This window comes from Hippocampus bargibanti, linkage group LG11 (genome assembly GCF_051943395.1).
Source record: "Hippocampus bargibanti isolate YZ-2025 linkage group LG11, ASM5194339v1, whole genome shotgun sequence".
Taxonomy (NCBI): Eukaryota; Metazoa; Chordata; class Actinopteri; order Syngnathiformes; family Syngnathidae; genus Hippocampus; species Hippocampus bargibanti.
This window is the reverse complement of record NC_142744.1, coordinates 2,488,317-2,513,914: the sequence shown is the minus strand read 5'-3', so window position 1 is coordinate 2,513,914 and position 25,598 is coordinate 2,488,317. Positions and strand designations below refer to the sequence as shown.

At 38.9% G+C, this 25,598-nt stretch overlaps 1 protein-coding gene across 1 annotated transcript in view; it reads right to left on the bottom strand.

The window, feature by feature from the left end:
- Positions 1–1,098: 1,098 nt before the first annotated feature.
- Positions 1,099–25,598, bottom strand: part of st3gal3b (ST3 beta-galactoside alpha-2,3-sialyltransferase 3b) — a 45,348-nt gene continuing 20,848 nt past the window's right edge. The window contains 7 exon segments of the mRNA XM_089008847.1: positions 1,099–2,561; positions 4,791–4,937; positions 8,205–8,351; positions 20,787–20,973; positions 21,744–21,839; positions 21,926–22,013; positions 25,409–25,444. Coding sequence (XP_088864973.1) covers positions 2,472–2,561; positions 4,791–4,937; positions 8,205–8,351; positions 20,787–20,973; positions 21,744–21,839; positions 21,926–22,013; positions 25,409–25,444 — 791 coding nt within the window. The 3' untranslated portion in view covers positions 1,099–2,471.

Below are 25,598 nucleotides of genomic sequence, written 5' to 3'. Positions count from 1 at the left end.
CAGAGACGTCGGTTGTCCTTTAAAGTCACTAAATAAATAATGAAAATAATATACATCTATTTATTAACCCCCCCACACACACACACAATCACAATGCGTCGCTAATTTCTGTAGCAACACGGCAGGAAATGGGATTGAGGAAATGATTGGACATTCAGACAGCCAATCGGATGAGGCCATGCGGGTTGTTGGACTCGGTTATTGATACGCACACGTGTGGGATGGAAGTGATCGGGGTGATTGATCGTGAAAAAAAAAAAAAAAAAAAAAACAAGACGGCCTTATGATGATGATGATCTATTGACGATCAATGATTTATTTTGGTATGTTTATCTGAGAGTGACAGGAAAGATCTTAAACAAAATGGCGGAAGGTATAATTCGTGTGTTGACATTCACATAACAGAGAAGGTTTTTTTTGTGCGTCAATAAAAAGACCATGACGGTCATATTTTTAAGTTCTTTTTTTTGGGTGACATTTCTATTTGGTGGTGTGGCATGAAAGTGAATTATAGGATGTCATTAAGCTTTCAATATTATTTGGGTGGGAACGACGGTGGCATTGTGATGTCATGGCAGAAATTATAATAAGGTGAATTTGGAATCCAAATTCTTCCAAATCGAACTACGGTGGCCATTTTTTTTAGATTGATTTTTTTTTTTTTTTGGCGGGAAGGTGATTTTTATTTTTATTTTAGTCAAACTACATTGCATGTGTGAGATTTTTTTTCTAGGTAAATAGCATGGCAGTCAAAATTAAATCAATTTCAGTCTGAATCAATTTGGGAAGTGACATAGATGGAAAATTACGGTGGCCCTAAATGGCCAAATGTATATTATTTATATATATATATATATATATACATATATATATATATATACATATATATACATATACATATATATACATATATATTCATATACATATACATATATATACATATATATTCATATACATATACATACATACATATACATACATATACACACGCATACATTCACATATATACATTCACGTACACATATACATACATATATACATACACATAAATTCACGTACATACATACATACATACATACATACATACATACATACATATGTATAGATATATATATATATTTGTTTTCGTTTTTTTGTTGTTTTACTTTGGGGTAATGTGCTGTAAAATCACCCTCCCCCCAATGTAACAGCATAGTAGCCAAAATTACATATATTACAATTAGTATGAATAAGAAAAGGCATAATTATGAGAAGTAGAGTGGCCTTTCAAGCTATAAAAATGTTTTTTTTTATTTTTTTTTTTTATGGTTGTCCATGACATTTATTGGGGGGGGCGGGTGTGTGTGTGTGTGTGTTTAACAGTGTAACAGTCAGAATGTAATTGCTTTAGACTGTTATCAACTCTGTGACCACTCCTGTGATTTGAAATGATCACAAACTAGCAGTTCTAGCAATAGAATAAATAAATAGACAAAATAAATGTCAGTTTCTTTTGGTTCGGAAATTCATTTTGGTGATAGGATTTTTTTCTTTATATGTTATGGGTGGGTACATGGCCTATTGGACAAAAACAATGATTTTTATATGCCTCATCTGATACTTTATATGCCCCTTTAAATGCTTAAAAAAAAGTTTTTTTTTTAAATTAATATGGTAGCGAACTTATAATTTCCTTGACGTGCTTTGGTGCAACAAAAGATTGTGAAAACCAGTATTTGAGAAAAAAAAAACAACTTTTGGTAAAACAAGAATTGTAACACACTTAAAAACAACATCCTTCCACACACATTTTTTTTTTCTTCAATCAAACTTCAATCATCACCACCACAAAATAACCCCCGTTTGACAATTGAAAGGGACCGGGCTTAGACAGGATCCACGACCAACGTGTGCGAGTGCAAAATGTTCTTCTCCGAGTTTTTTAGACGTCAATGCGCGTGGCGAAACGGCGAGGAGAGAAACGGAAGGTGAGGATGTTGGTTAAAAAGTCAAAATCTTTTTTTTGCTATGTACACCCAGGAAAGTGAATACATTCAGGCGGCCCAAAAAAAACAAAAAAATGAAGAAGAGTACCACCTTCTCCGTGGTTGGAGGTACATTTGGCACTGATAATACTTCCACGCAACATCTCCGCTTTTGTTCTTACCTTGTCATGTCATTGGCGTGATCCCGGAGATGGAAAAAAAAAAAAAAAAAAAAAAAAAAAAAAAAAAAAAAAAAACAAAAAAACGCCTCAAACAGGAAGTGAGCGGATTGAGTGGTCCACGCCTTCCTCCATGCGTCAATCACTCGGCGTCTTTGGTTCAGAAGGCACCACGTGACTTCTTTTTATGAAGGTCATCTCCATTGATATGGAACCCTCCCCCGCCCCCAGATTTTGGGGGGGGGGGGGGGCACCTGGACGGTTTCTTTTGGCTTCCTGCGCAGGAGTCCAAAAAAAAGGGGAAAAAGGAAAACAGAAGCTAACATGCTCAGATACCGTTGGTGAGGTCCGAGATCACGTTGGCCTTCACTAACTTGCGCAGGAACTCTTTCTCCTTGAATATGTTGTGTGTCCATGACTGAGGGAATCAGAAAAAAAATAGGAAGGGAAGGGGGGGAAAATGGTTAGTATCGTATTTTTGGGTGTATAAGGCGCACCTCAAATGTATGGTGTAGTGATACCTTGGCTTACGAACGTAATTGGTTCCCAGACAGAGTGTGTAAGGTGAAAAGTGTGTATCCCAAAAATTAATTTCCCATAGGAAACCATTAAAATGAGAATAATCCGTTCCCAGGTCCCCTTAAAACACTACTTTCTAATCTTCTAAGCCTTAAAACTACACAAAATATACTTTATTTTACGTATAATAATTGTGCTAGGGTATTATAATTAAAGAAATAAACTGTACAGTATAATAAAGTCGTTTTATTTACCTTTGTGATGGTCGTTGACGACTTGATGGAATGGAGTGACCGGTGTCATCAGCATGAAACACTTGATGAGGAACGTAGCCTTCTTCTTTAACCATCTTGAGGAATGATCACTTGTAGGGGCTTTCTCTACGATAATTTTACCTAGTTCCTCATCAGTTGTTTTCTGTTTAGCTGGGTTGATAGCTTTTTGCATCAAGTGTATAGATGGCTCGTGCAGGTTATTTGTGGATTGATGGGATTGATGGGATATTTGAACCTTGCAGTCTACACTCTGCCTTTGAACTATCTTTGAAATTAATGTTTGGAATAGACACTTTTTGCCTTAAACACACTTCCCGGGAATTAAGTTCGGAAAGCCAAGGTATCACTGTACTTCTAAGGAGGGGAGAATTGGTGGCTGCTGACAGTTGTTGCGAGACCTGTTGTGGCTCAATATGACTTCACATATAAGGCGCACCAGCGTATAAGGCGCAGGGTCACCTTTTGAAGAAAATGGGAGGCTTTTGGGTGCAGCCCGAGTTGAGTTTGCTACTTTCCTGCATTTTAAATGAAAACACAACTGTAAAAGTACGTCCCTTTTGCGCGAATCAAATAATTTAGATGAATCTTGAAAGGAAAAAAAAGAAAGTTGACACAGGATTTATGCGTCGTTTTTGTCAACTGAAACGACAGGCGTTTGCAAAACACATGCGGCCCTTGATGAGAAACAGACTTTAGTCTTTATCAACTTGATGATCTGGCCTCAAAAAGACCAAAACAAGCGCAAAAAAAAAAAAAACCGCATCGCCGCACGGCCACCAAATAAATGACCGAATGATGACAGCGTCGGCGAAGGTTATCATCAAACGGCGCTTATGGTTTACACACGTCAACGCTTGGCTAGCGCAGCCTTTCAACGAGCATTCAAGGTGATTCAGAGGCGGTTGTAACGGTGAGCGATGGAATTCTACATGGAAAATTTGGACAAATTCTTTATTTTGTAATTTTTTTAATGGATTTTTCGACCATGGAAAATTTGAGAAATGACACAGAAACTAATAAACTCACAATTGTCATATCTATCTAGCTATCTATCTGGCGAGCCATCTATTAGCTATCTACCAAGCTAGATATCTATTAACTAGCTATTAGCTAGCTTTCTATCTATTCGAGTTATTTCGAGTTGATTGAACGCTGGCGCGTGTGGTTGCCACTGCTCACCCACAGAAAAAAACTGGTCCTGTGACTGTAAAGTGACCTTGAGAGTTTTGAAAGGCGCTTCTAAATGAAATCTTCAATGGAGCGTAAGAAAACTTTGACTCGCTTCTATCATCAGAAAAAAATAGTTAATTCCTAAGTTGTATGGGTCTGGAGTTATCTGAGCATGAAATTTGGGCGTCTGTACTAAATACAATACAATAAAATGCATCCATATTGATTTATATAGCGCTTTAACAACAGCTGAAGCCGGAACAAAGCGCTAACATAGACAAGAGGCAAATGATAGCCCCCTCGTGGAAGGGAAAAAAACATTACCAGAGGTCTGACGAGCACTTTATCGGCACCCCCACAAGAAAAACCAAAACCTGAGCAAATTCGGGGATGGAATTGAATGAGTTATGGGTTGGATTGACTCAGACATAGCACTACAGAAGGCCTAGGTGTCAAATGCCTGGAGCCCTGCTAACGCTAACTGCTAAGTGCAGGGCAGAACGCTCATTTTGGCTCAAAATTTTGAGTACCATAAGTGAAATGTCAATGTACACTATTTACGAATCGTTCTAACCAATGAGAGTTTATTCTGAAGTAATCTACCCTCCAATGACGGAGATTGCGACTCCGGCGATAAAAACGCTAACTTTTTTTGCTATTCCTTCCATCCGGATAACACTCACCTCTTTGATCGCAGACATCTTGACGGTTTCGTAATAGTGAAGGTTAGCGTGCGGCGCGTTCATATCGTAGCCGAATCCGGCCACCGCCACTTCATCACAGTTGTGTAGCGCCATGGTGATAGCAACCGTGCCTAAAGTTGGAATGTTCTGTTGATAAAGACGCAGACAAGACAAATTCGGGATCAAACCACATTTCCGATTTTCATCCCTGATCCCGGGGGGGGGTTACAGATTGTGTGCGTGTGTTTTGTTTAAAGAAGAAAGAGTGGAGGGAGGTCCCATTTAAATCATTACCTTGATTTGCAGCCCTCGGGGAAGGTGGACCTGAGCTAGCAGCTGGCTAACCCCCTACTGTGTGCGCTAATACTGATTCTTTTATACACACGCACGAGCACACACACACACACACATTCCCGTTTCAATTGTTTTGTGAGGTCCGGATAACTCCAGATAAAGGAGTGAGGACCACCGTTGCTAGTGTTCCATTTGAATACTAAATGTCACCCAATTTCCCACTTCAACTTCTTTCAAAACAAAGAAATAGAAAGTGGACTTGAAACTGAAATAACAGCAGGAGTGAGGTTTCTGAATGGCTACATTCAAAGTCCTCACCCCTGTCGTGAATTTGGTTAAAATATCATTTTACTTTTTGTGGTATGAACGTTTTCCTCTCATTAACCATGCACACACACACAGACACATTGAGTAAAAAGTGTGTGTATCCAAGTGAAATGAAAATACACACCAAAAAAATCATTTTGGGTGAATTTTTGGGTGAAATGAAAAACTTGTGAGGACCGGTTAGTGGTCCTCACTACGTATAGTATAAAATGTTAGTGGTCCTCACTAGACTAGTCACACAAACACACACACACACACACACACACACACACACACACACACACACACACACACACACACACACACACACACACACACACACACACACACACACACACACACACACACACACACACACACACACACACACACACACACACACACACATTGTCCTGGTATAACCAATCAAGCCAGCCATTTATTTCTACATACATAAACAAACAGTATGAGGGTCAAAAGCGGTGCTGGGGAAAGAGGGCTGAAGGGCCCCGAAGGTGGGGGCATTAGCAAGACAACGATACGCGGAAATACAAATGTGCTAATACAAACGCGCAGAAACACACTCCCATCACATGCCCACGTGTTGAACACATGTTGGGTTCACCAAGGGGGTGTTCCGAGAGCCCCACACGATTGTGCCTGGGTGATGTTCGCCTATAACAGTCCTGCTTTACACCCCCCCAAAACCCCGTGCCCCCACTAGCATCCGATGCAGGGGTCAAACACATCAATCAACAGATGGGTTCAAAGTCCAAATCGCTGCGATTCACTGCCTCAAACGCTAGAGAATCAAATTCCAAGAATGGGAATTCAATTGAAGAGCCAGTGAGGTGAATTTAGACCACGGGTGTTAAAGTCAAGGCCCGGGGGCCAAATCTGGCCCGCCACATCATTTTATTCGGCCCGCGAAAGCTAATCAAACTTGTGAAATTCCATGACGCTCGCTAAAGGCTTTTTGTCATTTTCACTCAAATTGAAGAACCCACAGAATATTGAGTTTTAGGACTACATAAACATCCAACACGGCGTTAGAAACCTTACTCTCTTCTTTCATCGGAAAAAAAATGTTAATCCCTAAATTATATGCACCTGGAGTTATCTGAGCTTGAAATGAGGGCAGCTGTACGAAATACAATCCAATACATACATATTGATTTATATAGCGCTTTAACAACAGCTGAAGCGAGAACAAAGCGCTAACATGCACAAAAGGTAAATGCTGCCCTCTCCTGGAAGGGAAAAACTTTACCAGAGGTCTGACCAGCGCTTTATTGGCACCCCCACAAGAAAAACCTGAACAAATTCGGTAATGTTGCACTTTTCAATTCCCGAATAAATTCAGGAATGGCAGCGAATGTGAAAAACACAAACACAAGAAATTGCATTAGCTACTTTTTTCGACATACCCACAAAAATGTTTGTATGTAAAGTTATACATTGGCTTACAAACTTAATTGGTTCCCAGACAGAGAAAAGTGTGTATCTCAAAAAATTAATTTCCCATAGGAAACCATTAAAATGAGAATAATCCGTTCCCAGATCCCCATAAAACATATTTTTCTACTTTCTAATTTTCTAAGCCTTAAAACTACACAAAATATACCTTATTTTATGTATAATAAATGTGTTATGGTATTATAATTAAGGAAATATACTGTACTCTATAATAAAGTCGTTTTATTTACCTTTGTGATGGTCGTTGATGGCTTGATGGAATGGAGTGGCCGCTTTCATCAGAATTAAACACTTGATGAGGAACGTAGCCTTCTTCTTTCACCATCTTGAGGACTGATCCCTTGTCGGTGCTTTCTCTGCGATAATTTTACCTAGTTCCTCATCAATTGTGTTCTGTTTAGCTGGGTTGATAGCTTTTTGCATCAAGTGTACAGATGGCTTGTGCGGGGTGTTTGTGGAGCCTGATTGATGGGATATTTTAACCTTGCAGTCTACACTCTGCTTTATCACAGTTGAAACTCTCTCACAGTTGAAAACCACATCCCCTCACTGTTGCGTTCTTGACCAATCACGTGACTTTAACCGACGACTGGGGGCGGGGAATAGAGGAGCAAAACAAGCCGGCTGCCATTTTCTTGTCGGAACGGGCTCGTTCGCGAACGACGCCATCACTCATTGTGGCAGCTCCGTGTGTATCCCGAAAAATAGTTCGTACGCCAAGGTAAATTTTTCATAAATTTAACGTTCGTAAACCGAAAAGTTCGTAAACCAAGGGGTTCGTAAACCCAGGTATCACTGTACTGTACCGTTGTTCGTAACTTGAATGTTTGTAAGTCGGGGGAGCATCTGTACAGGTGTAAGATTAAAACAAAAAAGGAATGCTGCATTTTCTGTTTCACTCATTTCATTTCAACATTCGCGGATGCTCTCAAAATGTGAAGAACAGATCGCTTTTAAACTGGATGTAAAAATGTCGAGTATTTGGCTCAGTGACAATAAGACGCTGTACTCCAAGTTGGAGCAATGATCACTGATGGGAAGAAAAAAAATGGCCGGAATACATTCAAGTGAATTCCTTTTTTTTTTTTTTTTTTTTTTACCCTTTAAAGACAACTTCCAAGCCAGGTGGGAGCATTTTGTGTTCCGACGACGGCCAACTCTCAATCACTCGAGGAAGGTGAATATTTTGTCTCTTCCCTGTGATCCTAAACAATTCCTGATTCTGTCCTTCCACCAAGATTAGAGAAAATGAGAAGCCAATTTGCAAGATTAATGGCGGTAATTCTTGACTGCTGGCTCATGGCAAAGCTACGGGTGTGTGCCTGCATTGCCGCTTACCCCTTTTCCCATGATGCCGTTGTTAAAAGGAAGCCCGATGAAGTGGAAGGCGGCCTCTTGGATAAAATATGGGTTGAGGATTCTCATTTCGCTGGGCTCGCGAGGGACGTGCTGGGCCACGGATTTCCAAAATCCTTCCGTACCTCGCTGGGGGGTGCGGGGGGGTATCCAGGTCAGAATAGAAGAAAAAAAACAGACAAAAAAAAGCATTTCATGTTAAAATAAGACTAGTTTGGGACACAACATGTTCCTGGTGTGTTTATTATTTTGCTTTGTGTTGACTATTACGTGAAGCGCTTTGTTACAGCTGCAGCTTTTGTTGAAGCGCGATATAAATGAGCTTGTATTGTATTGTATTGTATTGTATTTGTATTGTGTTGTATTGGATTTGTATTTGTGTTGTGAAGACTTAAAATGTTTTTTTTTGCAACGCACTCACAAAAAAAGGGTTAGTTCAGGGCTGTAAACAAAAATAAGTGAATACAAAAACGCGTACACATTGAAATTTTAACTCATGGACTGCAAAAATGTGTCCACTCCAGTGCCAGGGTTTTGGTCATTTTCACTCAAATTTCATCAGCAACAGAATATTAAGTTTTAGGACGACATAAACATTCAATAGAGCATTAGAAACCTGAGACTTCTTTCACCAGAAAAAAAAAGAGTTAATTCCTAAGTTGTATGGGTCTAGAGTTATCAGAGCTTGAAATGAGGGCAGCTATACAAAATACAATACAATAGATACATATTGATAGAAATAGCGCTTTAACAACAGCTGAAGCTGTAACAAAGCACTAACACGGACAAAAGATAAATGCTGCGCCCTTGTGGAAGGGAAAAAAAAAAACACTGCCAGAGGTCTGACCAGCACTTTATCGGCACCCAACCAAGAAGAAAACAAAACCCGAACACAATTGGGAATTGTGCTCCATCCACGTCACACTTTTCAAATTCCCGAATAAATTCTAAAATACATCAGAAAAAAGTTAATTCCTAAGTGTGGTGGGTCTAGAGTTATCTGAGTTTGAAATGAGGGCAGCTATAGAAAATACAATTCAATACATAATTATGGGTTTATATCATGCGTTAACAACAGCTGAAGCGTGAACAAAAGCGCTAACACGGACAAAAGGAAAATGCTGCCCCCTCGTGGAAGGTAAAAACATTGCCAGAGGTCTGACCAGCGCGTTATCGGCACCTTCCGCAAGAAAAAAACAAAACCCGAACAAATTCGGGAATGGCAGCGAATGAGTTCAAGGCTTTCTGATTCATAATTCTAGCAGGATGGCTGGCTAGCTAGCTATCTATTAGCTGTATGGCTATATAGCTGGCTTATAAATACAATGTATTATTCTTACTATTATCTCTCTATTAGCTGGCGAGCTAGCTTTCAATCTATTTGAGTTACTTCCGGATTGACAGAAAGCTGGCGCGTGTGGCTACCGCTGCTCACCCACAAAAAAAATTATCCTGTGACTGTAAAGTGACCTTGAGAGTTTTGAAAGGCACTTAGAAATTAAATGTATAATTATAATTGTGACTTTTCACAATAAGAGCCTCAAATGAAGCGCATCCATGAGCAGATTTGCACTAAAACAGCAATCCCACCGTGAAACCTCTGATGCATAAAACAGAAAAGGAAGCTGTTTTTATGCACCCGCGCGCGCGGGTTTCACTGCCGTCTGGTCTTTGACGCGGCGGGATGAAAGGCACTCAAAGTCGCGATCTACCGCCGTTCGGCTAGTCTCGAAAATCCTCGACGGGCGGACCAAATATTCTCACAAGCGTGTATTAAAAAAAATGGTAAGAAAATAGTACAAAAACAGGCACGACTCTTACACACTGCTGCCCATTATTTTAACTCTAAGAATAAATGTGAGAGAACTGACATCAAAATAATAATAATAATATTAACAATAATAATAATAATACATTTCATTTATAAGCGCCTTTCAAAACTCTCAAGGTCACAGGATAGTTTTTCTGTGGGTGAGCAGCGGCAGCCACATGCGCCAGCGTTCACTCCACCCAGAAGTAACTGAAATAGATTGAAAGCTAGCTAGCTAATAGATAGCAAATAAATAGCTAATAGATAGCCAGATAGCCAACAGCTAGCCAGCTTACAGCCAGTCAGCTAATAGCTAGATAGCTAATGGATAGCAAATAAATAGCGAATAGATAGCCAGATAGCCAACAGCTAGCCAGCTTACAGCCCAGCCAGCTAGACAGCTAATAGCTAGCTAGCAAATATTTTTATTTATTTTTTACTTCATGTTACTTCCGGGTCGAGTGAACGCTGGCGCGTGTGACTGCCGCTGCTCACCCGCAGAAAAAAAAATCCCTTTGACTGTAAAGTGTCCTTGAAAGTTTTGAAATGCGCTTATAAATGAAATGTATTATTATTATTATTATTATTATTATTATTATTATTAATAGATAGCAAATAGTGAATAGGTAGCCAGATAGCCGACAGGTAGCCAGCTTACAGCCAGCCAGCTAAAGCTAGCCAGCCAGCTAATGGATAGCAAATAAATAGCTAATAGATAGCCAGATAGCCAACAGCTAGCCAGCTAATTGATACCCAGGTAGCTAATGGATAGCAAATAAATAGCTAATAGATAGCCAGCTAACAGCCAGCCAGCTAGACAGCGAATAGCCATCCAGCTAGTTAATGGATAGCAAATAAATAGCTAATAGATAACCAGATAGTCAACATCTAGACAGCTTACAGCCAGCCAGTTAGACAGCTAATAGCTAGCCAGCTAGCTAATAAATATCCAGCTAGCCAACAGCTAGCCAACTACACAGCTTACAGCCAGCCAGCTAGACAGCTAATAGCTAGCCAGCTAGCTAATGGATAGCAAATAAATAGCCAGATAGCCAACAGCTAGCCAGCAAGACAGCTAATAGCTAGGCAACTAGAGATAGCCAAAAATATCTTTTTAAAACATTGAATGTAGCATTTCAGAGTGATTCAAATCACACCTTCACCTGAGGCGAATTGTAGCAAGCAAGACTTTTTTTTGGGAAAGCAATCAGCATTACGAGCTTGGCACTGCCTGCCAGTCAAACCTGCTTCCAGTTACGCTTGTTCTCATCAAGTCCATCAAAAAAAAAAAAAAAAAACAAAAACAACAAAACGGACAAACAAAATAAACAAATCACAATCCGACAGTGCGTGATTGACTCGGGCCAATTGTGTGACTTGACTTCCTACGAGAAAATAAAAGCAGACGGGATTATAAAATGTAAATGGGAATCACCTGTTCAAATAAGCGCTAACTGGTTTAGCTTTGATATTGCCACAGTGTGTGTATTGTCATGCGTGTGTGTGTGTGTGTGTGTGTGTGTGTGTGTGTGTGTGTGTGTGTGTGTGTTGGCAGCGGCAAAACAAGTCTGTTGGATTCAACAACAGCGGCGGTGGCTTTTTTTTTGAACGAAGGCCCAGTTGTGTGCTTTTGGCAAGTCGCGACAGGAACAACAGCTCATCTCTCCTGTCAACACAGCTTGTGTTTGCCAGAAATCTATTTAGCAACGCGTGGACGCGTATACATCTCGGTGACGCCGAATACAGACAGTCAAGCATATTTTTTAAGCTAACGGAGCGACGACCTACGCATGTACGTAGACAAATGGGATTTCTCTTTGATGAGCTTCATAAAACGTATGGGAAATTTGTCCCGTTCGCTTGATTTAGATGTACAGTGATACCTTAGCTTACGAACGCTTTAGTTTACGAACTTTTAAGTTTGCGAACATTAAATTCGCGACAATATAATCTTGGCATACCAATTAGTTTTCGGGAAACACACGGAGCGCCAAAATGGCCAGCGGACTAGTTTTCTACACCCACTTTCTTTTAGTGCACTCAGTGCAGATGTGGTTTGTTATCCAGTGGATACTTTATCTTTTTTTTGGGACCGAAAAAGACCCCACCACAGGCTCGTGTGAAGCCGAAGAGGACACAAAAGAAAATAACCGTCAAGCAGAAGAAGGAGATCAGCGAAAAACACAAACAAGGTGTGCGTTTGTGTGATTTAGCATCCCAGTACCAGTATGCTAAGTCGATCATTGCTACGTGTGGCTAAGGGTGTTTCTGTGTTGTCAAAGCAACGGTCTCGGGCAATGGGAGAGGTTAAAACACTTCTGTTGATTTGGATTAATGAAAAGTAGCTAGCAGGGGACAGTGTGTGAAGGTATTATCGCCGAGAAAGCACGGCAACTTCACTCGGATATCATCAAGAGGCAACTACGTCAATGACCATCACAAAGGTCAATAAAACCACTTTATTATACAGTACCGTTTATTTCTTTAATTACAATACAATAAAACATTTATTATACATAACATAAGGTATTTTTTTTCTGTAGTTTTAAGGCTTATTCAGTAGAAAATTATGTTTTATGGGGACCTGGGAACGGATTATTCTCATTTTTAATGGTTTCTTATGGGAAATAAATGTTTGGCAGACGAACTTTTCGCCTTACACACACTTTCTGGGAACCAATTCAGTTCGTAAACTGAGGTATCACTGTACATGTAGATAGTAAGGTGTTTTTGGCATGAAAAAAACAAGCATGTATAGCACAGGTGTCAAAGTCAAGGCCCGAGGGCCATATGTGGCCCGCCAAGTCATTTTATTCGGCCCGTTAAGGCTAATAAAAGTTGTCAAATTCCAGTTTTTGAAATGGAAAAAAATGGCCATGTATAATACGGCGTTTTTGGCATGAAAAAAACAAGCATGTATAGCACAGGTGTCAAAGTCAAGGCCCGGGGGCCATATGTGGCCCACCACGTCATTTTATTCGGCCCGCGAAAGCTAATAAGTTATCAAATTCCAATTCGGACGTTCAGTTCAGTTGTCAGCGACCATATCTGAGAGTAGGCGGAGTGATCTTAGATTATTAGATGAGAGATATTTGGCGACAGAGAAGGTGGTAACGAAAACAATTACAAGCACCAGCATATGGTTAAAAGTTCAGACTGCAATCTTAAAATAAAGGTTAAATACAACTTGTACGTTGTTATCTAAGACTGAAAAGAAGTAGCCAAGCCGGCCTGGGAGTCGCAGTCAAAAGGCTTTAGCAAAACAGCCTCAAGGGAACAGGATGTTGCCTCCACTTAGCTTGACTGCTTGGCCTCGTGCGAGTGTCTTAGACAAGAGAAACGAGGCTGCGCTAGTGGCATTTCAACACAATCGGAGTAGGAAACTGCCAAAGTGTCTCAAAACCACTCACTCATTTGACACATATGCTCCAAAAGGTGGACAGATGGTCTTCAAGGAGACACTGTCCTAAACGCTGGTTAACGTCAAACTTTGTATCGGACAGGAAATCATTCAAATGACAATATTTTGCTCCCAGGTCCCCATAAAACATAATTTTCTACTATTTTCTAATTTTCTTCTATTTTTCTACTGAAAAGTGTGTATCCCAAAAATCAATTTCCCATAGGTAACCATTAAAATGAGAATAATGTGTTCCCATGTCCCCATAAAACATAGATTTCTAATTTTCTAAGCCTTAAAACTACACAAAATATACATTATTTTATGTATAATAAATGTGCTATGGTATTATAATTAAAGAAATAAACTGTACTGTATAATAAAGTGGTTTTATTTACCGATGTGATGGTCGTTGACGGCTTGATGGAATGGAGTAGCCGGTTTCATCAGCATTAAACACTTGATGAGGAACGTAGCCTTCTTCTTCTACCATCTTGAGGAATGATTCCTTGTAAGATTCGGCAGCTTTATCGTCAGAACTGGCTGCCTCACCATGACGAATGACACTATGAATCCCTGTACGACGCTTAAACTTCTCAAACCATCCGTGGCTAGCCTTGAAATCATCAATGGCTGACGAACTTCCAGATTGCCTCTTGACGATATCCACTTGATAAACGTAGCCTTCTTCTTTCACCATCTTGAGGAATGATCCCTTGGAGGTGCTTCCTCCGTGATAATTTTACCTAGTTCCTCATCAATTGTGTTCTGTATAACTTTTTGCATCAAGTGTACAGATGGCTTGTGTGGGTTATTTGTGGAGCCTGATTGATGAATTTTTGAATAAAAATCAAGGCTTTTGGGTACGCCTTATACACCGGAAAATACGGTATGTGCCGTTGTGTGTTTTTTTGGCAAAGCACCTGTTAAAACAAGCTGTGAATTGTGACGTCAGGTAAGATGGAAAACTATAACGTTTTCTCTGCGGGGCTATATGTGAACTGCGTAAAATTGACTTTTTGTCTCGTGGGAGAAATGGTCTTGATTAAGGGAAATGCGGGGGGAAAAAAAAAGAATAATCGTGGTTATAAAATAGACGAGAGGCTAAGCAATAAACAGATACTAAAAATAAAATACATGACAAAAATGATAAGCTGGTGGTTGAAGTTGTAAGAGTTGATGACATAACCAAACACTTGCGGTCAATGTTTCAATTAAGACAAATTCATGGTAAAGTCAACATGATCAGGAAAGGTATCGAGTACTATTATTAGGAGTCAATGAGGTGGAAAAGTAATCCAAATAATCAGGAACGCTCGAGGCTTCACAATGTGGGCTTGATTTTGGAATGAATAATGAGGGCTCTTTTTTATTTATTATTGTTATTTTTTTTGCACTCGGCCAAAATATGCAACATACATGTTTTTAGGGGATGTATTAAAAAAATTGACTCACAAAATGTACACATAGAAAAGGTAATTTCTCCAGATGTAGCCAGTATTAATCCGATACAGTATACAGGAGTATCGGTAACCTTGGCATTCCGATACATTCTAACTGGTAACTGGTGGTATTTTACGTTTTAAGACTCGCGCTGAATATTCAGGAAGTCTTGTTTTTGAGTTGGTGACGAGTCCGTACGTGACGTCACTGAACGAACGCCCCTGACCCAAAAAAAAAAAAAAAAAAAAGACACATTGTAGCAGTCCTTCCATCACGTCAATGTATTTTGCTGTACTTGTTTGGTCTGAAAACCGTGTGTTGCACCAAAAAGCCGCCAGAAAAGGGCGACCAAGCTCCATGGAAGGAATTTATCAGCCTGTGGAAACGGGCTGATTAATTCCTCAGAGGAGCTTGGATGCCATTTTGTGCCTCTTTTCTGGTGATCGATTGTTGCCCCCAATGTTGCCTCAAAATGGCACGGAATAAATTTTTTAATCGATTGCAAATACAGTAAAGTCTCGTTATATCGATATTCAAGGGAGTCCGAAAAAATATCGATATAACCGGGACTATCGATATATCCAACCCTGTTTGCATGTAATTTTCTCCGTGCGTGCATAGAAATAGTATCGATATAACCAGGACTATCGATATATCCGATATCGTTATAACGAGACTTTACTGTATGTATGCTTTCCTCTTCAGAACTATTTGAATCATATTCATAACTGGATGTGTAACAAGAAAGCATATTCTCTGAATCTGAAGCCATTGTTTTGATTGTCAAGCAATGCAAGACGTCTTGGCGCGACGTCACAAACTGAGGGCGGGACTTTCTGAAAATGCCCAATTCGCAGCTCAATTTTTTGCAGATTTTGGACACTTTAAGTCATTTTTATTGGTGTTTTGCATTTGACTAAAAATATCATACTGCGTGTCTTGGGTATTTTAGATGCTATAAAACGTTTTTCTGATGTCAGTTAGGAAACAAAAAAACTGATGTCGGTTGTCCTTTAAATCTCATAAATGTCGCCCAACTTTGTTGAAGTGCACCCTAATTGGTTTCACTGCCTGTTTAATCCCATTCCAAGTTTAAGTCTCTGTGTCGATATACAATGCAGGATTTACAAGCGCACGGTTGGTTTCGGAAAGAAAAATCACAACCATAGAAATCGTCACCAAAGCGCTTAATGCTCGGGATTAGTACAAGATCTTGTTCTTAGGGGCGAGGAGACCTCATATAAGCCAGGAGAAGAAAGGGGGTGGGGGGGACGGGATAAAAACGCGTGTTTTGGGAATGAAGACTCATGTGAGTGACGACTAAAATGGAAAATGGGCAGCAATTCACAATGGCAAATCTATTCCTTTGAACTGGAAAAGCGGCAATTTGTACGCGCCGCAAAATAACAAGCCACCTCCTCAAAGAAAGATTGGTTATTTTCAACATTTCTCCAAACGCATAAATAAATAAATACATAAATAAATAAATACATAAATAAATATGCAAATACAAATAAATACATATAGATAAATATTAATAAATATAAATAACTTAAATAAATAAATACACAAATAAATAAATAAACAAAGACATACAAATGAATCCATAAATAAATAAAAATAAATATAAATAAATCGGTAAAAATATAAAGAAATAAAAAATACAAATAAATACTTATAAACAACTAAATAAAAGTAAATACACAAATAAATAAATAAATAAATAAATAAATAAATAAATAAATAAATAAATAAATAAATCCACAAAAATTACAAATAAATAAATATGAATAAATACTAAGAAATAAATAAGTATAAATAAACGAATACGAATAAATACTAAAAAATAACCAACTAAATAAATAAAAACAAATAAATACACAAGTAAATATAAATGCATACAAATAAATACACCAATAAATACAAATAAATAAATATAAATAAATAAGTACACACATATAAATAAATAAAATAGTAATAATCAACTAATGAAATAAATAAATATACCAGGAAATAAATAAATATACCAGGAAATAAATAAATATACCAGGAAATAAATAAATAAATAAATAAATAAATAAATAAATAAATAAATAAATAAATAAATGTGTAGATATTTCTCAAAGTAAGCATGCGTCTACTTTGGGCTTGTATACAGATTTAAAATGACGGTAAAATACTTGGTTAAAATGTTACGAACGAAAATGAAATGGCATAATTCGTAATGTATGGTTTAAATCAAACAGAAGGGAGTTAGTTACAGTTATGAGTATAAGTTTGGCTGTCATCCTGAACGATGATCAATATTTGCAATATTTCCTGATGATCAAACAACCGTGGCTAACTGCAAATGCGTATTCGAAGGGGAAAAAAACTGAAATAGACAAACATGATTTTGGTGATTGTTATCACTCGTGTAAACAGCAATCAACGCGACTGCCGCACACGTTGGTTCAAACGACAGAGCAAAATGAAAAATATGAAAGGTATCAGTCGGTAAGAGGTGCATTGGGTTGTCCAAATAAAGCTTAATAAAGGAGTCATTTGTCATGCGAGCAATGTGTTGGTGCGTCACACCAGAATCAAAGATTGTACGATTGCCTCTCATTTTGTGAAGTCATCCGAAATGATGCCACAGCGTAGGCGAGCTTTTTGACTAGCGGCTAACCCAAACAATGGACGATGATGCGTTGGGACTTAATGCACTATCCTTATTTAAAAAAAAAAAAAAAAAAAATGAATACATGGGGCCCACAGTAGCTTTCATAAAACCTGTCGAGATTGAAAAGACCTCATACATCCCCTCTAGCTGTTATTCTAAAGGTTTTGCAAAGAAAAAAAAAACAGGGAAAGAATTGACTGCTGTAAAGTAGCCCAAAGTTACATGAAAGCTTTTTGTCTAAAAAGGTAAAAATGAAAAGAGCAAATGGAAGGATGCGAGTTCACTGGGAGCATATTTTATACATTCCCAGACGCACCCTCTAAACCCTCTTTCTTTATTTTTATTTATTTTTTATTTAAAGGGCAACCGACGCCATGTTTTTGTTTCCTAACTTACACCAGAAAAACGTTTTATAGCATCTAAAATACCCAAAACACAGGCCGATATTTTTAGTCAAATGAAAAACACCAATAAAAATTAGCTATCTATTAGCTAGCGAGCTTTCTATCTGAGTTACTTCCAGGTTGGGTGAAGACCTAGCTAGCTATCTGTTAGCTATCTATTAGCTAGCTAGCTTTCTATCTGAGTTACTTAGCTATCTATTAGCTGTCTATTAGCTACCTAGCTTTCTATCAGAGTTACTTAGCTATATAGTAGCCGTCTTAGATAGCTAGCTTTCAATCTGAGTTACTTACAGGTTGTGTGAAGACCCAGCTAGCTATCTGTTAGCTATCTATTAGCTAGCTATCTTTCTATCAGAGCTACTTAGATATCTGTTAGCTATCTATTAGCTAGCGAGCTTTCTATCAGAGCTACTTAGCTATCTGTTAGCTATCTATTAGCTAGCTTTCTATCTGAGTTACTTAGCTATATAGTAGCTGTCTATTAGATAGCTAGCTTTCGATCTGAGGGACTTCCAGGTTGTGTGAAGACCCAGCTAGCTATCTGTTAGCTATCTATTAGCTAGCTAGCTTTCTATCTATTAGCTGGTTAGCTTTCTATCTGAGTTACTTCCAGGTTGTGTGAAGACCAAGCTAGCTATCTGTTAGCTATCTATTCGCTATCTAGCTTTCTATCAGAGTTACTTAGATATCTATTAGCTGTCTATTAGATAGCTAGCTTTCTATCTGAGTTACTTACGGGTTGAGTGAAAACCTAGCTTGCTATCTATTAGCAACCTAGCTTTCTATCTGAGTTACTTCCGGGTGGAGTGAACGCTGGCGCATGTGGCTACCGCTGCTCACCCACAGAAAAACTAATACTGTGACTGTAAAGTGACCTTGAGAGTTTTGAAAGCCGCTTATAAATCAAATTCACATCATATCTCTCTTATTTTGATTTTGCATCCATTTTCAACCACTCCACGCCATTTTAATCAGCCACACTTGCCTTTTTCCCCCATTTTTTAAAAATAATACGTAGTGTGTATAAAAATTTTTGGTCTTTGCCTTATTCAAGACAATTATAAGCTGCTTTTTGTCGGACAGCATCAATGCGTGAGTCCTTTTAGGCGCCGTTATGATTTTAATAAGACTTTGTGAAGCAGTCCATTGTCCGCAGTGGAGCTTTGGAATAATCTCAATTTGGAGAGATCCAGACAGCTTTCGAGTGACCATGAATAAGGACGGAGATAACAGCATTTTTAAAAAAAGGGCAATTGTCTGATAGAAGTCAAAGAGATAAAGACACAATAGACCATTTCACAAATCTGAAAAATCAGTTATTACTGGAGGGAGAAGAGAAAAGCTAACTGCTAGCCGTTGTTAAGCTTTATAATCCCTCAATTGATCATTCTTAATAATTTCGACCATCTAAAACCTCTCAAACAATTGAGTTAACATTCAAGATGTCTGCTTAAGAATTTCCAAGTTGCACAGAATTTAATGGGAGGTTATAATAATAGTAATAGTAATAGTAATAATACTAGTAATAGTAATAATACTAATAGGAGTGTAGCCATCGATGAAAAGGTTTCTTCAGCCGTCATCTGTACTTCTTTGAAGGTGTCCAACATTTGGCTATTCTTTATTATTATTATCCATTTGATTTATAAGCGCTTTTCAAAACTCTCAAGGTCACATTACAGTCACAGGATCAGTTTTTCTGTGGGTGAGCAGCGGCAGCCACACACGCTAGCGTTCACTCGACCCGGAAGTAACTCAAATAGACAGAAAGCTAGCCAGATAGCCAATAGATAGCTAATAGATATACAGCTAGTTAGGTAGCTGTATAACTAATAGATAGCCAGCTACATAGTTAGCGAGCCAGCCACATAGCTAATCGATAGCCAGCTAGGTAGTAATCATAACCATAATAACCATCATAACCATAATAATAATAATAATCAATTTAATTTATAAGTGCCTTTCAAAACTCTCAAGGTCACTTTACAGTCACGGGATAAGTTTTTCTCTGGGTGAGCAGCGGCAGCCACACACGCTAGCGTTCACTCAACCCGGAATAACTCAAATATATAGAAAGCTAGCTCGCTAATCAATAGCCAGCTAGCTAGATAGCCAGCCAGATAGCCAGATAGCTAACCAGACAGCTTTTATGGCAAATCGATAGCCAGCTAGGTTATTTGTTATTACAGTAAAGTCTCGTTATATCGATATCGGATATATCGATAGTCCCGGTTATATCGATACTATTTCTATGCACGCGTGGAGAAAATTACATGCAAACAGGGTCGGATATATCGATAGTCCCGGTTATATCGATATTTTTTCGGACTCCCTTGAATATCGATATAACGAGACTTTACTGTATTTAGAATCCTGAGACTCTCTTCTTTCATCAGCTGATAGCTAGCTAGCTAGATAGATAGATAGCCAGCTAGAAAGCAAATAGAGAGCTAGCTATCCAGCTAGCTAGATAGCAAATAGAGAGCTTATGTTTCTATAATATAATCTTATAATTATATAATATATATATAAATATATTATATATATTTAATTATATAATCCATTTGAATTTATTTGATACTCTGTTTTGGTTAGGCTAGGCTAATACATTTGGCTAAAAAGAGAACAAAATGTAGCTAAACAACTCAAGTAGCATAATCCTGTCATGGTCTAACGGGAAAATGAATATAAATATCGAGCAAGTGAAATAACAACGGTGAAGAACTTTGTATTATTTGAACAAAATTGGTTAGCACGCGGTTAATCTGTTAGCTATAGCTTTGCGTCTAAACCCCATCACCCGACGAGAAGACAAATGGCGTAAATTCTCCAACTACGTTCTTACCAGTCTCTCCTTGAAGACCATCTGTCGAAGCCACTTGAAATCCAGAGGCTTGAAAGCAGTGAAAACAAAAAGCGAATCCTTTTCGTAATGTTCCGGCTTCTGGATGGCTCCTTCTGGGTAGGTAATTCTCATTGTGGTTTTGGTCCCGACATCTTTACCATAACCGGCAACCGGGGCTTCATTCAATCTGGAATATAAATAAAATACAGTGATACCTTGCCTTACGAACTTAATTGGTTCGCAGACAGAGTGTGTAAGGCGAAAAGTGTGTATCCCAAAAAATAATTTCCCATAGGAAACCATTAAAATGAGAATAATCCGTTCCCAGCTCCCCATAAATCAATTTCCTACTTTCTAATTTTCTAAGCCTTAAAACTACACAAAATATATCTTATTTTATGTATAATAGATGTGCTATGGTATTATAATTAAAGAAATAAACTGCACTGTATAATAAAGTCGTTTTATTTACCTTTGTGATGGTCGTTGATGGCTTGATGGAATGGAGTGGCCGGTTTCATCAGCATTAAACACTTGAGGAACGTACTCTGTGATAATTTTATCTAGTTCCTCATCAATTGAAAAACAGTGTATTTTATTCAGCTATCTATCTACAGTGTATCTGGCTATCTGGCTGGCTACCAACCTATCACTTTATTTGCTATCTATTAGCTATTTAGCTGGCTATCTAGCTAGATAGCTATTGGCTAGCTAGTTGACTGTCTAGCTAGCTATTAGCTATCTGTTAGCTAGCTAGTTAGCTTTCGATCTTTTTCAGTTATTCCAGGTTGAGTGAACGCTGGCGCGTGTGGCTGCCGCTGCTCACCCACAGGAAAAACTGATCCTGTGACTGTAAAGTGACCTAGAGAGTTTTGAAAGGCGCTTATAAATGAAATGTATTTTATCATCATCATCATTATTTATTCTTATTATTAGGTAACTTGTTACACGTCTCACCTGACCACGACGTCATAGTCGTCGATACGTGAGCCCAAAGATTTGTCGGACAGGATGCCGCCGTTGCCCACAATGATGCATTTTTTACAGCTGAGACTAAAAAATGTCAAAAAAAGCAAGAATTAGGTGGTGGGATTAAAATGAAAAAGAAAGATCCTTCAGTTTTGGAAGTATAATTTTACCTGTCCAGTTGATCTCCTAGTCCAAAGTTTTTGGTGGTGGTTAAAATGCTGTCAATAATTCTTTCTGGGGTGGAGAGAGAAAAAGAAAATATCAATCAGGAATACATATACAGTAAAGTCTCGTTATATCGATATTGGATATATCGATAGTCCCGGTTATATCGATACTATTTCTATGCACGCACGGAGAAAATTACATGCAAACAGGGTCGGATATATCGATAGTCCCGGTTATATCGATATTTTTTCGGACTCCCTTGAATATCGATATAATGAGACTTTACTGTAATTTGGTATATAGCATATCTGGGTCAGCAGTTCGCCTGTCTAAAAACACTCAACAAAACGGCATTCAAAAGATAGGCTGCCAAATGAAAAACAAAGAAAGGTAGTTTATTCAATACGTTGTAAAAATGAAAATTGTAAAGGGCAATACATTGGGGAGACTAAATAAATTCTCAAAAAAAAAACTTTATCAACATCGCAGGGATAATACTAGTGGGCCTCAATCTGCAGTACATATGCACCTAAAAGCTAGCAACCACTCATTTGACGACAATGAGGTTAAAATCTTAGCGAAAGGAAAATAGATGGTTTAAAATGGGAGTAAAAGAAGCTATTTTCATAAAAGAGCAAAACCCTTCACTAAATCGCCACGGTGGGGTGAGGTTCAATTTGGATCGTTCATACAACCGACTTCTTAGGCAACAGAGGCTTAGTCATGCTGATGAGGTGATACCAGATCAAATCAGGGGAGTAAAAGAAGCTATTTTCATAAAACAGCAAAACCCTTCACTAAATCGCCATGGAGGGGTGAGGTTCACTTAGGATCATTCATACAACCGACTTCTTAGGCTTAGTTATGCATATAAGGTGATACCAGATCAAATGGGGCAATCGGGCCAGTCGTACACCCCATACTCAGTCAGGACAATAGACGTAATCAGTGTAGCTGCAGGGAGTAGTCCTCTGCTCCCCCTGAGAGCAGGGACCAATCATAGCAGAGTCTGGCATCGCCACGTCTGGACAGTAGGGATAAATGTAGAGCCAAAACTACCAGCAAAAGCTTTTAGTTCACTGACGAAGCCTCTTGGATAAGAAGCGAAACGTCCGACACCTTCAAAGAAGTACAGATGACGGCTGAAGAAACCTTCTCATCGAAAAACGCATCGAGGACTTCACACATCATGACAGGTAGCTCAAGCTAGGTGGTCTTAAAGCACAGCCGGAGCAGAGAAGACCTCGCTCCGTTTATTCAATGAGAAGATAAGGAGTAACCAAATCGACTCTCAGAAATAGAGGGGGAGTTATGAAAAAGGGGGTTCGGGGGGGTGTTGAGAGAAGTGAACATCGGAGACAATGATATGTCGGCTTCAGAAAGGTATGTGGGTCAAGCTTCTTTGTCCAAACGCTCCCTAAAAGCACCCGGAGAGGAATGCCGTTTTCAAACACGGACGAGTTAAGTGCACCTTGAGATATGAATTTCATTTATTCCATGACTAGAACTTGTATCTCAAAGCAGTCTTGTCTCAAATCATCTTTCCAGAGTAAAAACAAATAGAAAATAAATTGAAGTCTGGACTAATGTGGAAAAAAATGGTTGTAACATGAAAAAAAAAATATTAATTCATTCACTGTCAGATGATGGTGGAAAAATGTGTCCACTCCAGTGCCAGGGTTTTTGTCATTTTTATTCAAACTGCAGGACACACAGAATATTGTGTTTTAGGACTACATAACCATTTAATGCAGCGTAAAAAAAAAAACCTAGACTCTCTTCTTTCATCAGAAAAAAAAGAGTTATAATAATAATAATAATAATAATAATAATAATAATAATAATAAGAGTAAGAGTGAGAGTAGTAATAATAATAATAATAATACATTGAATTTATCGGAATCTGCTATGATTGGTCCCTGCTCTCAGGTTGAGGGGGAACAGAGGACTAATCCCTGTGGCTCCACTGATTACATCTATTGTCCTGACGGACGACTGGCCTGATTGCCCTATTTGCCCTGGTATCACCTCATCAGCATAACTAAGCCTATGTTGCCTAAGCAGTCTATTGTACGAACGATGTAATAAGGAAACGATTTAGCAGAGTCCAGCATATATAGGGCCGAAACTACCAGTAAGACTTTAGTTTGCTGACGAAGCTTCTTGGATAAGAAGCGAAACGCCCGACACCTTCAAAGAAGTACAGATGACGGTTGAAGAAACCTTTTCATCGACACCCGATGTTTTGTACACACACACCAAAGAAAAAGTGCTAACAACGAATGGCTTTCAGGGAGCCTCTCCAACGTTTTTTAGCCATTCCACAAGTCACTTACTTTCACTAACGAAATGATTAACCTGCTGAAGGCAAGAAAGAAAAAAAGCACCGGGGCCCATTGTTTGGAAGTGGTGTGGATGTCTGGCATCAAGCATCACCCTTGAGCAGCATAAACACATACTTAAAAGACCACACCTGGATCCAAGAAGGTCATGGTGACATATCTCAACGGGGCAAAGATTCGCTTTCCACTAAAGGGGGGATGACATGATAGCTATGGTAATCGTTGCAAATACCCGACTGTAAACATTTCCGTCGAGTACGTGTCACGGCACGGGCAATGACAAATGGGCGCGACGCGGAGCTTGAATGACGGAAGGCTATAATGGCAACAAAAAAAGGAGGAGGGCAGGGAGCATCGTGCGACACGTAAACAGTGAGTACTTTTGAGAACACTGGTGTCAAAGTCAAGGCCCTGGGGTCAAATCTGGCCCGTCACATCATTTTATTCGGACGGCAAAAGCAAATCAAATTTTGTGAAATTCCATGCTAATCTATCGAGCTAGTTAGCTAGCGATCAGGTGAGCTAGTTTGACCAATCGAGCTAACTAGTGGTGGACCAATGGAGCTAGTTAGCAGTCGACCAATCGAGCTCGCTAGCGATTGAGCTAGCTGGCTGGAAATCGAGCAAGCTAGCGTGCGGTCGACCAATCGAGCTAGCTAGCGGTCGACCAATCGAGCTAGCTGCCGCTCAAGTGAGCTTCTCTAGCGGTCAACCATTCCAGCTAGCTAGCGGTTGACCAATCGAGCTAGCTAGGAAACAACTCGCACTAGCCATCTGTTAAATTTGAAATGAAAAAACAAGCAAGGGAACCAGCTATTAATGCTGTTTCTAGTGTGTCTGCTTGCATCTGTTGCAATATCACAACTTCCATCAAGCCATCAACGACCATCACAAAGGTAAATAAAATGACGTTATTATACGGTACAGTTTATTTCTTTAACTATAATACCATAGCACATTTATTATACATAAAATAAGGTACATTTTGTGTAGTTTTAAGGCTTATTTAGGAGAAAATTATGTTTTATGGGGACTTGTGAACGGATTATTCTCATTTTAATGGTTTCCTATGGGAAATTATTTTTTGGGATACACACTTTTTGCCTTACACACTCTGTCTGGGGACCAATTAAGTTTGTATGCCAAGGTATGACTGTACCTTATTTAGTACAGTAAAGTCTCGTTATATCGATATCGGATATATCGATAGTCCCGGTTATATCGATACTATTTCTATGCACGCAAGGAGAAAATTACATGCGCGCAGGGTCGGATATATCGATAGTCCCGGTTATATCGATATTTTTCGGACTCCCGAGAATGTCGATATAAC